Source organism: Malus sylvestris, chromosome 10 (genome assembly GCF_916048215.2).
Source record: "Malus sylvestris chromosome 10, drMalSylv7.2, whole genome shotgun sequence".
Classification (NCBI taxonomy): Eukaryota; Viridiplantae; Streptophyta; class Magnoliopsida; order Rosales; family Rosaceae; genus Malus; species Malus sylvestris.
The window spans coordinates 26,273,573-26,287,838 of record NC_062269.1 but is presented as its reverse complement, the minus strand read 5'-3'; the positions used below and the strand labels follow the sequence as shown (position 1 = coordinate 26,287,838).

The following is a 14,266-nucleotide window of genomic DNA, read 5'->3' as shown; positions in this document are numbered from 1 at the left end:
TCGGCGAAATATCGCCGATATTATCGGTTTTTCGGGACGGCGATATTAAAAGTGGTATCCGCAAGCTTTTCGGCCAAATATCGCGATATTTGGAAATTATCGGCGAAATATCCATGGACGGTGGAATCGGAATCCGAGGCGACGTCGGAGAAGAACGCCAGAGACGGTGGGGCGATTCCCGGGCCGGTTTCGTCCCAAAAACCTTGCAAAAACACGAATCTTAACATCAATTTCACAAATATACATCAGATTTCACGCATGCATAAACGATTCAAGGCAGGGTGAAGTCGGAGAGATTAGGGTTTAGGGTTTCATGGAATCTCACCTGACGAAGCGGAATACGAACGATCCTTGCTCAGCGGCGCACCTCTGACTTCGCCTGAGCCACGATCAACGGCGATCTCTGTGTGTGTGTGTGTGTTTGGGAGAAGAGAGATCATAGATCTCTCTTTGTATGTGGGTGTTTGGGAGAAGAGAGATCGGAGAAGGGAGAAGAGAGATCGGAGAATGGAGATGAGAGATCGAGAGATCTCTGTGTGCGTGTGTGTGTTTGGCAGAAGAGAGATCGGAGATCTCTGTGAGTCCGATCTCTGTGTGTGCGTGTGTTGGACTTAGATCCGATGTCAACCTGTGGAGCTCTCTGTGTGAGTGTGTGTGTGGGAGAAGAGAAGGGAGAAGAGAGATCGAGAAGGATGATCGAGAGAGAGAGAGACTGAGGAGCTCTGTGTGTGTGTGTGTGTGTTTGGAAGAAGAGAAGGGAGAAGAGAGAACGAGAAGGATCGAGAGAGAGAGAGACTGAGGTGGTCTGCGTGCGTGCGTTGTGTGTGCGTGCGATGTGTCTTTTGACAGTGATGATGTGTGTGGGTTCCTCCTGTCAGGAGGATACAACTCACTCAATATTTTTACAATTATTTGGACAATTTCATGCAGCTTTTACAATTATCAATTGTATTCTTTTCAGACCATGAATGGTGGTCATTTGTGTGTGTGTGTGTGGGTTCCTCCTGTCAGGAGGACACATGACTCACTCCATATTCTCGACAACACGAACAATTATTTGGACAATTTTATGCAGCTTTTACCATTATCATCAGTAGTCTTTTCAAACCATGGACGGTGGTTTCATTCAAAACCGTGTGCCAATATTGTTTTAAAAGGTGGAGTTTCAGAGTTATTGTGTGAACTCGTTCAAAGTTGTCATTGTGAAAAAATTTCAAGAGGTGGAGTATCAGTATCAGAGGAGCCTTTTCGATTATTTTATTTTCCTTACCCCTTTCAAAGTCATTCCAGATCCAGAGCTTAAACACAAAGGGTTCCATATTTAAAGTAAGTTTACAAACTTATATTTATATTCTTATAATTTATACAACAACAAAAAAATTTGTGTGAACTCGTATGTAAATTTTTTAAGTAATTAATACTTGCATGTTAGTTTTTGTAAGTAATTAAGTAATGTTAACAATTGCATGTTAATTTTTTTAAGTAATTAAGTAATGTTAATACTTGCATGTTAGTTTTTGTAAGTAATTAAGTAATGTTAACAATTACATGTTAATTTTTTTTAAGTAATTAATACTTGCATGTTAGTTTTTGTAAGTAATTAAGTAATGTTAATACTTGCATGTTAGTTTTTGTAAGTAATTAAGTAATGTTAACAATTGCATGTTAATTTTTTTTAAGTAATTAATACTTGCATGTTAGTTTTTGTAAGTAATTAAGTATTGTTAACAATTACATGTTAATTTTTTTTAAGTAATTAAGTAATGTTGTATAATTATTCCCTAGGATAATTTTAATATGTTTAATGTTATTTATTATTTTATTTCCCTTACCATTTTCAAAGCCATTCCAGATCCATTCCAAAGCTTGAACACAAAGGGTTCCATATTTAAGGTAAGTTTACAAACTTATATTTATATTATTGTAATTTATACAACAACAAATAAATTTGTGTGGACTCGTATGTTAATTTTTTTAAGTAATTAATACTTGCATGTTAATTTTTGTAAGTAGTTAAGTAATGTTAACAATTACTTGTTAATTTTTTGTAAGTAATTAAGTAATGTTGTATAATTATTCCCTACGATAATTTTAATATGTTTAATGTTATTTATTATTTTATTAATATTAGGTTTTATTATCAAATAGGATTATTCTTCATTAATATTAGGTTTTTTTATTATCAAATTGGATTATTATTCATTAAATTAGATTATTATAAAATTAGATTATTATTCATTAAATTGGATTATTCATTAAATTGGCTTATTATCAAATTGGACTATTCATTAAAGCACACTCAATGTAGTCTCCAAACTTGACCTTAGGCCCAAATCTCAAACATAACCACACTTGGGTTGGGTTGGGTTGAACCAAAAGGTCCAAAACTTAGGAAAAAAAAACGAATTATTCATTTTTATTCATTAATATTAGGTTTTTTTTATTATCAAATTGGATTATTCATTAATATTAGGTTTTTTTAATTATCAAATTGGATTATTCATTAAATTGAATTATTATTAAAGTGGATTATTATTAAATTGGATTATTATCAAAAAGGAATATTATTCTTCACTATGTTTTATATTAGGATTATTTTCATGAAACATAATTATCATCATTTATAGTAGGATTATTTATATTAGGATTATTATCAAAAAGGAATATTATTCATCATTTATATTAGGATTATTTTTTTATCAAATTGGATTATTATTCATTAATATTAGGTTTTATTATTCCATATTAATTTTTTAATTACTTAAATTTTTACAATCATTTTCTTTACTTCATATTGTATTCTTCTGTAGAATAACTTTATTATTTAGGTTCTGTAGAATAACTTTATTATTTAATTCTTTTGTCTAATTTTCATGAAAAATAAATGTAGGTACGTTTAAGATGTCTAGTGGAGCTAGTAAACGTGATCCAGCTTGGGAACATGGCGACCTAATAGACGGAAACAAACATGGCACAATTTGCAAATATTGTGGTCGGGTAATGAAGAGTGGTGGAGTGACACGACTTAAGTACCATCTTAGTGGATTAGATCCAGCAAAAAATGTCCAACGATGCGATAATGTCCCCCCAGAAGTGAAGGCATTCATCAGCACATTATTAAAAAATAAAAAACAGCAGAAGGAAAAGATGACACAAGGAATGGAAAATATTCGAGCTGGGCTACGGGGAGAAGTCTATGGCCAAGCGGTTGACAGTGATGATGATGACGATGAGGACGAATGTGATGATGACATGGGACCTGAAGAACGACGCAGTTTGAAACAAGCATTACGTGCCTCCAAACAATCAGCATGGGAAAGAGAACACCTTCATAAAATTCCTAATAGGGGACAAGGTTCCGGGACAAGTGGTGGTGCACAAATGAGACGGGGAGGCAGTCTTAGAGAATCACAACCAACACCACCAATAGCCCCAAGTTTATATAAGTCATCCAACGCACGTCAAAAGAGTGTTTGGAGTTATTTCAAGGGAGGTAATGTGAAGGAGGGAATGGGGCGTCTAATTAGCAAGTTCTTTATCTATGAAAATGTCCCTGCTGCGAAGGCTTCATCACATCATTTCAAAAATATGGTAGTGGGATGTCAATAGGCCGGTGTTGGAGTACAACCTCCCACTCCCTATGAGATAAGAAACAAATATTTGGATATGGAGTATAAAGACATTGGCGAGTATGTTAACAAGTTGAGGTCAAAGTGGGAAACTAATGGTTGCACAATCATGTGTGACGGATGGACCGGCCCGACCAGATTATCTATCATCAACTTCATGGTATACTCCAAGGGCAAGACAATTTTTTTGAAGTCTGTTGATGCTTCAGACCATATAAAGAATTACAAGTATATTTACAAATTATTGAGGGATGTAATCATGGAGGTGGGAGAGCATAATGTTGTCCAAGTCGTGACCGACAACGGTTCTGCATTTGTCAAAGCTGGAAAAAAGTTAATGAAGCATCATAATGTGTTTTGGACATCATGTGCAGCACATTGTATTGATCTTATGTTTGAGGCAATGGGGAAGAGAGAGAATGTTGCTACTGTGGTCAAAAGAGCTAGAACGATCACTAATTATATTTACAATCACGGTTGGTTGTTGGCAAAGATGCGTGAATTTTGCAGAGGAGAAATTATTCGTCCAGCTACCACTCGATTCGCCACCAACTATATTGCATTAAACAGCCTACTCAAGAAGAAAGCAGGGTTGAAGCAACTATTCACTAGTGACGATTGGGCCAACCACAATTTCAGCCGCTCAAATACAGGTCGTATGGTGGAAAGTATAGTGCTTGATCATGCTTTTTGGAGTCAAACAGAACATGTGTGTCAAGTGTTTGAACCTCTTTACAAAGTTTTACGGATCGTTGACACAGAAGTGTATCCTACTATGGGGGCTGTATATGAGTTGATGCGTGTAGTGAAGGATGAATTGGAAAGAAAACATGGTGCAAGGTGGGTCGTAAAAATAATTGAAGACCGATGGTATAAAACATTATACCACGATTTGCATGCAGCAGGTATAAATTATGTCATAATTTGCAATTCATTTCTTTAGTTGCATAAGTATTATTTATCTTATTAGAGTATGTGTTTCTTTGAACAGCATATTATTTGAATCCCCGATACCAATACAGACCCGGTGTTGGAGATGATGGTAACCTTATACGTGCTGTACATAATGTATACTCTAAATTAGACCCTGCATCACCAGCAGTTGGCCAATTTGGAAATGAGGTACACAATTACTTAAATTATAATAATTACTTTGTTGGATTAAACTAACACAATTTATTGTATTCAGCTAACATGGTTTAAAGATGCAAGAAGAACATTTGGAGAACCAACATCAGTTGCTGCTCGAACAAATATGTCTCCTAGTGAGTATAAACATATTTCACTATAAGTTTATAATAGAATTTGTTGGAGTTATTAGGCTTATCAACATTATTTTTCATTGTAGCTGAATGGTGGATCATGTATGGGACCGATGCACCAACTGTGAGAAAGTTAGCAATAAAAGTATTATCACAAACAGCTTCCTCATCTGCTTGTGAAAGAAATTGGAGCACATTTGCACTCATCCACACAAAGCAAAGAAATAAGTTGGCTCATAGTAGCTTGGAAAAATTAGTTTATTGCTACTACAACATGAAGCTTCAAATTCGAGATAAGGAAGCAGAAATCGATCATGTCGACCGTGGTGACCCACTAGATGTGTTTGATATTGTTGGTGAAGATGATGATACGGAGGGTAACCAACTTTTTCAATGGATTAGACCTCTTCATTTAGATGATGATGAAGGCAGCCCAGCTCCCAGAGTTGCTGAAGAAGCACGTAATGAAGGGATAAATGTAGAAAGAGTATTAGAGGAGGAGGTGGGATCTAGCAGCGCTGACTCTTTCGAAGAACTTTTGCACCCAAGACCAACCAACACTGGAATTCCACCTTTTTCCAATCCTACACAACCACAACATCGTGCTGATACTAATGATAGCTCTAGTACAAGATCAGGAGACTCACCTACCACCGGAGGTGGGAATGATGAAGGACATAGTGGAGCTGGAGGTAATGGAGCTGGAGGTAGTGGTGGTGGATATGGAAACTATTATGGACCACCACCTCCCGGATATATGAGCCCCTTCACTGGTGAGGCAAACTTCACGCATGCAACCCAGGATGATGACCATGGCAGTAGGCGGGCAGGACCAGGAATTGGTGCCATAGGGAAGGACTATACTCGCAGAGAAAGAGGCAAAGGGATTTTGTCAAGTCAAGAAGATGACTCGTTATCTAGAACTTCAGACTCTGTTGGATTGGGAAGTAGTAACTATGGTTTTACTCATAACCAACCATTTCCCTACCCTTCATATCCCATTCCTGTTGGGATGGAATCGAGCGACTCATGGAATCAATCCCAGCCTCAATTTTCAAATGATTTTTCTTATGGACAACCTCAACCAATCTCGGATCCATATGGGTGGCATATTAACAATTACATGCAAAACTATTTTGGGGATTTATCATTTGATAACTACTCTTCACAATACACTCATTCTACACATAGAGATGATGAAGATAGTGACAAATTTGAACCTCATAGGAACTCTATGTGGTTCTAAAGTATAAAATATTGTACTAATTCATTATATATAAATGATTATGGTGTGTTTAGACTTCTTTCATTAATTACTACATATTTTCTACACTCATAATGTTTGTCAGATCGCTATATAATCAACTTGATAATGTTAAATCCATCATGCAATGCATTTCCTTCCAATTTTTTGTGATAAACTAATAGATAATTGACTAAATAAACATCCTACAAAGTTTCAATAAAAATTTCCAAGTTTTTCTTACAATTTCCGTGGTTTCCATGTAATTTTTATCGATATCGATATTTTACCGATATTTCCATCGATATTTCCGTGTTTTTGGACTACCGATATTTCCGATATCACCGATATTTTCTTCCATGGTAACAACCAAGATGATGGAAAATAGGCCACACATGTTTTGGACATCATATGCCACTCACACGTTGAACCTCATGCTTTAGGAATTGGTAACCTACCTAGGTTCAAAGGAGTGATTGAAAAAGCAAAGGATTTTACTATCTTCATTTATGCTCATCATAAAACATTAGCATTGATGAGAAAGTATACAAAGAAAAGAGACAGTGAGCTCCGGAGTCACAAGATTTGCAACTTCTTTCCTAACTTTGCAAAGTTTGGTTGATAAGAAAAAAAAACTTGAGGATTATGGTTGCTAGTGATGAATGGGAACAATGCAAACATTCCAAGAGTACAAAGGGTAAAACGGCATATGTTACAATGGTGCGTGCACATTTTTGGAATGGGATCTCAATTTGCTTGAGAGTGTTTGAACCATTGTTTAAGGTTCTTTGACTTGTGGATGGGGATAAAAATCCATCAATAGGGGTTTTGTATGGGGAGCTACAAAAAGCGAGGAATGAGATCAAAGGGGCATTAAAAAATAATGAGACACATTATAGACCAATCCTACAAATTATTGATGAAAAAGCTCATGATCGGCTTGATGGTCCATTACATTTGACGGCCTACTTCTTGAATCCTTATTACTTCTTCAAAGATCAAAGCATTCAACATGATTTATTTGTCATGGACGCCATGTTCACTTGTGTTAAGAAGTTCTTCCCCGATGACTTTGAAGTCCAAAACCGAGTTATTAATATAGAGATGCCGAAGTACAAGAAAAAAAATGGTGGATTTGGAAGACATTGGATGCGTTGAGAATGATGACAACTATGATCCAGGTATGATTCTAATTAAGTAATTCTAGTTGTTTTTATTTACTAGTCTAATTGTAATTGTTTTTCTTTACTAGTCTAATTATAATTGTTTTTCTTTACTAGTCTAATTCAAATTGTGTACTTTGTACTTTTTTAGCTTCATGGTGGTTTACTTATGGCAATGGTGTGCCTAATTTGCAAAGAATTGCTATCAAAACTCTCTCATTTACTACAAGTTCATCCGGGTGTGAGAGAAATGGGAGCACTTTTGAGGGGATACATACAAAGAAAAGGAATAGACTAGATATTACAAGGTTGAATAATTTGGTCTATGTCCAATTCAATGCGAGGATCATGAACAAGAAGAAAGTGGATATACTACTTGCTAGTGAAGCTAGTATGATGCAAGGATGGATTGTGGAGCGTGTTGATGAAGAAATTGAGCTTGGTTCGGGAATGGATGGAGAGCAATTAGAGGTGGATAGTTCCCTAGAGCCTAGGAGGAGTTCTAGAAATGTTGAAGTAAGAGAGCTTCATGAAGAAGATTTTGTATCGGATGAGGACATGGAATAAGAAGGAGATGATGAAGAAGAAATGGAGTTTGAGTCCGACACTGAGAAAGTCTTGGAAGGATATGGAGAAGAAGAGATTGAGGCCTAGCTTTAAAACTTTGCAAGTATCTTATATCCTTATCCCTTTCATTTTGCATTTTATGTGTATTTAATCTTTAAATTGTGAACTTGTTGGATAAATGTATTATCCAAGAACACTCATTTTGATTATATGCTTAATGTGCTTTTAATTTGTAAGTTTGTTGGATACATGTATTATCCAAGAACTCTCATTTTGATTATATGCTTAATGACAATGTGCTTTTAAATTGGAAGTTTGTTGGATGCTTATTGCATACAGGTATTATCCAAGAACATTCATTTTGATTGCAAACTTGATGGATACATGTATTATCCAAAAACACTCAGATTGATTACATGGTTAATGTGTTTTCAAATTGTAAGCTTGTTGGATACGTGTACTTTATGTAATCTCTACTTCATTACACGATACACAATAAATTTACCTAAATCTGCCTAGGCCCCGCCTAGCCGACTAGCACCTAGCGCTTTTTAGAACCTTGCCCTCAGTACTTACTTTTAGTGCAGAACCTTCCCTTTGAATCTACATTCACCATGGTGTATATTCCCATGGATTTTACATGCCTCTTTTTGTGTTCTCCTTATTAAACCAGGGTTTGGCAGCATATTGAGGCCTATCATTAGCCTTACAATCACCCTTCTTATCTCTAAATTTGAAAGGCTAATTTCCCTTGTATCCAGTGGTGTGTGATCCACTTTTGTTTTGAATACTAAGATTGCTAAATGTAACGCCACGCCCCAAAATATTTATTTTTGGGAAATAGCTCCGATGATAGGCCCGAAACAAACTCTTGTTTGATTTGCTACCATTACGCATTATTGTCTAATTAAAATTCCTTAATTCCTTATAAAAGTCTACCACTAAATTTACCTATAAAGAACATACGTTTATTATTTTTCATTTAGCCCAAATTTCTCCTCTCCACTCTAATTCCCAACAAGAGGTCAAAACTAGATTAATTACCCTCGTTTATTTTATGGCTGCATCTAACTTCTCGTTTAACTTCCTACGTACCCTAAATAGGGATCAAGCCACTCGTAGTTCACCAATTCAAATTCATTCAAATTCCAAAATTTCTACAAGTGACTAACAATCACCATCTAGCTTCAAACAAGTGAATCACACCAAATGCTTATCAAATTTGGTTTCAAAACATCAAAATTTAGCTTAAAAAGACGACATCGGCTCACTAGCCACGTGTCGCCGCGGATGGTAGTCGATCGCTCTGATTCGCCGGAAAATTCAATTATAACAAAAAATTACCAAATTTTGCAAGGTTGTAGAGTTCAATGAGAGGAACAACTTTCATACCTGGGCCAAGGTCCAAGTCGGCCTGGAAAAGCCCCAATTTTACTCATATTTTCCAGATAACCCTTGAATTGGGTGTTCTTGATTCGACTCCAGAATAGTTCTGACGCCCCAACCAGTGCTTGGGCTTTGTTCTTAGGGTTGAGGGGAGTCTATTGGTTATGGTGGTTGATGGAATTTGTTTCAGAAATGACGGAATCGATGTCGTGGCTTCGGAACACCCACAACCCCACCTTGTCGTGAAACAGGACCAAATCAGGTCGATTTTAGGTGGAAAATTGAAAAGGGAGCAACAAAATAATGATTGGTGGTGGTAATTCTTGTCAATCCGTCGAAAAATCGACGAATTTCACCGGGAAATATTCCGGGTCGAAACCGGGTCCGATAGGTATACGAGTCGGCCGGTTTCCCCTTTTTCTCCCTATTTCCTTTCCCCTCCTTTTCCCCACTTCTGATTGGGCAGTCCCCCCCCTCCTTTCTCTTCCTTTCCCTTCATCCCAGCCACACACGTGGCACGACCCATTGTTCTATATTTTCTGGAGCCTTCTAAGGTGAAGATTAAATTTATAAAATATCTCTAACTTCAAACGTTAATAACTCTTTCGTTATAACGGTTTGCGCTTGCACACTCGTGAGGTCGAGTTGTATCCAAATATATCAAAAAATACGATATAATATATGAGGATAAAATATGTCCTTGTATAATTACGTTAAGCCAACTATGGACATTTTTGTCTTTTTAACTTATCAATACAAATATCCGCCGTAACAATAAATACGTCGTAATTATGAATACGACCACAAAATACTTATTTTAATATTCAAATCCAGGAATGGACTTTTCACATTTTTCCCACTAAAATTTCCTTAACCATTTATTGATTTATTTTCCTATTTCCTTCACTTATTCATAAACATGTATAATTAATTTATATATTTAAAAAATTTAGGGTAATACACTAAATGCCTTGTCACTCACTTCCTCATCTTCAGTATGCCTTTTCAACCTCTACTCAAATCCTTTTAGAGTTGCAACAACCTCATTTGGATCAATCTCATCCAATTTCTTAGTTCCTTCAATGACAAAAACAATATTATCATATGCAGGAGTTAGATTAATTAACATTTTCTCAACTAGTCTCTTGTTTGGCAAGGTTTCACCAAACATCTTCATCTTATTCACAAGACTAGATAATCTAGCTAGATAATCAGACAAAGATTCATTATTTCTCATCCTAGCATATTCAAAATCATGGCGAATACCTTATAATTTCACAGCCATGACCTGAGCATCACCCTTGAATTCTTGCTTAAGGACATCCCAAGCATCCTTTGTAGTCTCTTGATTTGCGATTCTAGGAAAGATCTCATCACTCACAACTCCTTGTATCAATCCCAACGCCCTTGCATCTCTGGAGATGAGATCCTGATCAATAAGAATTTGCTTCTCATCCGTCTCCTTCCATTCCTTCGATAATGTGAAGCCATCTTCAACAAAGCTCCACAAATTGTGAGACTTGAATATTGTTTTCATTATGATACACCAGAATTCATAATTGACTCCCATGAATACTGGCGCACGAAGATCGGTGCTAGATCCAGCCATTTTTATGCTTCTGAGTTCTTTGTTGAAAGCCCAGATGAACACTTACAGATTCACTCCCAGATTCAAATCCAACGCGGCTCTAAGACCATGTTAGTGTTTGAGCTACTTTTGAGCTAAATTTCTCTATGTATTTGTAATCAATTCAACAAGTAATTGAAATGTATTCAAAGATTGAATATCAGAGATGAACTTTTGGGGAAGAAGGAGTACGTTGCTCCTTGAATCTACATTGGATTCGATCCATGAAACTCGGCTACAAACCAGCTAAATAGCCGTTGCCAATCCACTAAAGTGACTATGATTATGTGCAACTCACATGGATTCACTTAACATATAACAAACTGGACACGTGTCAAGTTATACACCATTGAATGATATAATCTTGACCGTTTATTACACATATATAAACTTAGCTAAGAACAACACTTAGACATTTTTGAGCTTCTTCTTCTTTCACATTGCAGCAACCTTGAATGCTTGATCCAGCTGCCATGCTTATGCTCCAACAAAAGAAAGGTTTCCATGGCAATTTCTTGCAGAGGCAGCCCTGCCGAATCTTGATAGCCTTGCGTGTTTTTCAACCACATCATGATGACCATTCTTGGCATTCAAGTTTGACTTGTTTGTATTTTGTGCTACCAAGCTTGTTCGATGGAGGTGGCACCTAAACGAGCCCTCGTGTTTTGTTGGAGCGCATATGCAAGTATTCTTGGAACTACTGGCATTTTTAGTTGGTTTGCTTTCGGTCGTATTCTTCCTTCCAATGTTCTTTTGTATAGCCTTGGCTAATTCATCTTCTCGACGAGGTAGAGTACCCTTCACTTTATCAAGCCTGGTAATAGTAAACCATACACATAGGGGGGATTGGGAGTATCCATTACAAGGACAAGAAGCATATACGTTACTGTTAGACTGTTTCACAGCTCTGTAGTATTAAGCAACATATAGAAGCAAAGAAACCCGAATATGAAGCTTTTTCATCGGAAAAAAAATGTGTCCCAAGTTGATGCATGCATTCTCAAATTAAGGATGCTTGGGATACAAACATTGTCGAACAAATTAACTAAAAAGATAGAAACAAAGCAATGCAAGTGGTTGAAAGGGCTTGATCAATAGACAAACTGCATTAGCAAAACAGGTTAATTGAAAATTACAATTGGGATCCTAAAGAGGAAATAATCCAATCTCTGATGAAATCATGAACCATCTAAAAGTTCTTGTTTTACCAAATTAGTGCTATAACCTGATTCAAGCTTTATATATACCAGTTTCTAAATTCTTAAAAGTTTTGGCCTAAACCCATAACAATCAGTCAGACTGAAAACACCTCAGCACCTTATATTTCTTCGAATTCAGAAAGTCCAGAAGGCCAGAAGTTAATATAGTAGCTAAGGGAATCCTTAAAAATTGGGTAATAACACCCAATTTGAAAATTTATTTATGGCTTCCAATTTTACAAAGTTGCAACTTCGAAAAAGTGACACAAGATATAGCAGTTGAATTGAGATAGATGAGAATTCCCATCAAAATATATTACAGAACAAAAAAAATACACAAAAATAATAATAACATACCAAAGAGGGATGGGCTTGGGCTCCTTATTCTCATCAGCCGGCATTGTTATTGCATCAATAGAACTGGATGTCGAAAGATCAAGATTGTTCTTGAAACCCCAAGAAAGAATAATTCAAGGACAGATCTTAAGAAAAAGGCTCAAAAGTAATAGATTTGTTGAATGTGGGCACACAAACTTTGAAATAATATGGCTATGGCTTGGACTTCTCATAAAGAAGGGATGTCTGGATTGTATTTAGATGATTTGGATTGGTTTTCTAGAGAGAGAGAGAGAGAGTGAGAGAGTGAGTGATGAAATCAGGCCAATCAAGAAGCAACACGTTCATGCATGCAATGCACAGAGACGTAACACTTGTTTGCGTTACAAAGACTCGTACTTGGCATATAGTGAATGATCAGAGTGACATCAGTACTGGCATGGTCCTATAACAACTCTAGTATAATCAGTGCTCTCTCCGGGTCTCGGCTCTTATCCTCTCCGAGTTTGGCTGCGTGAAGAGTGTCAGCAATTTCACTATGTCGTAGCTCAAATTTTACTTTTCAAAAATTTAAGAAGACAATATCGAATGGTATTCAAACAATTCAGACGACACTGAAAAATTAATGTACGTAACTACATAGCTACAATGTAACAAAGTAAGGAGAGGGTCACTTTCTCTCGACCCAAACAGCAAGGGGAAACTTTCCTTTCCTATCTCTCTGCTTGAGAGCCTTTCTTACCGTCTCGTGTGAGTGTTTGCAATTTAGTCATTTTTCATTGTCGCCGATCCTAGCTCTGGCTGGGGTCGGTGGCAGTTTGTTCTTTGTTCGTTATGTTTTTCCTTTGAGATTTTCTGCTGCGTTTTCCCTTTCCTACCAATCCCTTTCTAGTCAGTTCTCCACAATTCTTTGGCATCCCTTTTTCTGGGTCATTTCCAATTTCATATGTAGCCACTTTTCATCGCGATTCGTCACGATTTATGGAGTCGGTGTATCAAATTTTTGTGTTCTCACTGGTTTGAGTGTTATCTACACCACCACCTTCTCTCTCTTCCTTTGGCAGGGTTGCATGTGGATCTCCACAGGCTTCATGGCTGGTTTTTCCAGCTTGTGGTTGCAATTGAAGAGCTGTTCTCAGCTGATGGAGGCGACCGGAGTGGGGATGCTTCGTCAAAAGCATGGAAGCAAGCTGCTGGACGGGATTTTCTGGTGTGGAAATGGCTGCAGCAGAGATCTAGGTTGTTCTTGGTTTTTTCTGGTTTGGGCTCAAACTTTGGTTGGGCTTTTTCTATGTTTTTTGGGCTGGTTCTTTTTGGTTTGTAAATTTTTGTTGTGTAATTAATAAGGGAAGATTTGATATAATAAGTGCCTTATTTTTGAATTTTATAGACTAAGCATATATGCCTTTTAGAGATTTGCTTAAACTTTCTTCTCATCATTACATATATTAGAATTAATCATTTTTTATACCAAAATTACATGACCTGCCACTACTCCATATTTCTTAATCTCACGCCAAAAAAGTGCACAGTATTGAACCAAACTTCCTATAATCTAGCATTTTGATTACCTTCTCCCCCTTTGGAGATAATTGTAAACAAAAAAACACTAGTTAAATACAATTTATTTTCACAATACTTCCTACAATTTAGCAATGATTATCTACGATTTAATATTTTATTCCCAAAATGGTTGAAAATATTTTTAAATCTCACAAAATCAAATGTACCAATATAATTTTTTATATCAATACATTAAGAGAAAATAGGACTAACAACATATAAACGTACCAAAATCAAAAGTAATGTATCAATATCAACAATATGTACCAAATCAAACGTACCAAAACTGCA

General features: G+C 36.4%; 1 protein-coding gene and 1 long non-coding RNA gene across 2 annotated transcripts; both read left to right on the top strand.

The window, feature by feature from the left end:
• Positions 1–801: 801 nt before the first annotated feature.
• Positions 802–2,949, top strand: LOC126584759 (uncharacterized). Its single transcript, XR_007610105.1, has 3 exons — positions 802–1,326; positions 1,844–1,893; positions 2,891–2,949. It is a non-coding gene; the product is annotated as an uncharacterized LOC126584759 (long non-coding RNA).
• Positions 2,950–7,260: 4,311 nt separating this feature from the next.
• LOC126584374 (uncharacterized) lies at positions 7,261–7,864 on the top strand. The gene is made up of 2 exons (XM_050248776.1): positions 7,261–7,315; positions 7,449–7,864. The coding sequence occupies exons 1-2, from the start codon at positions 7,261–7,263 to the stop codon at positions 7,862–7,864; spliced, it is 471 nt and encodes a 156-aa protein (XP_050104733.1).
• Positions 7,865–14,266: the final 6,402 nt, after the last annotated feature.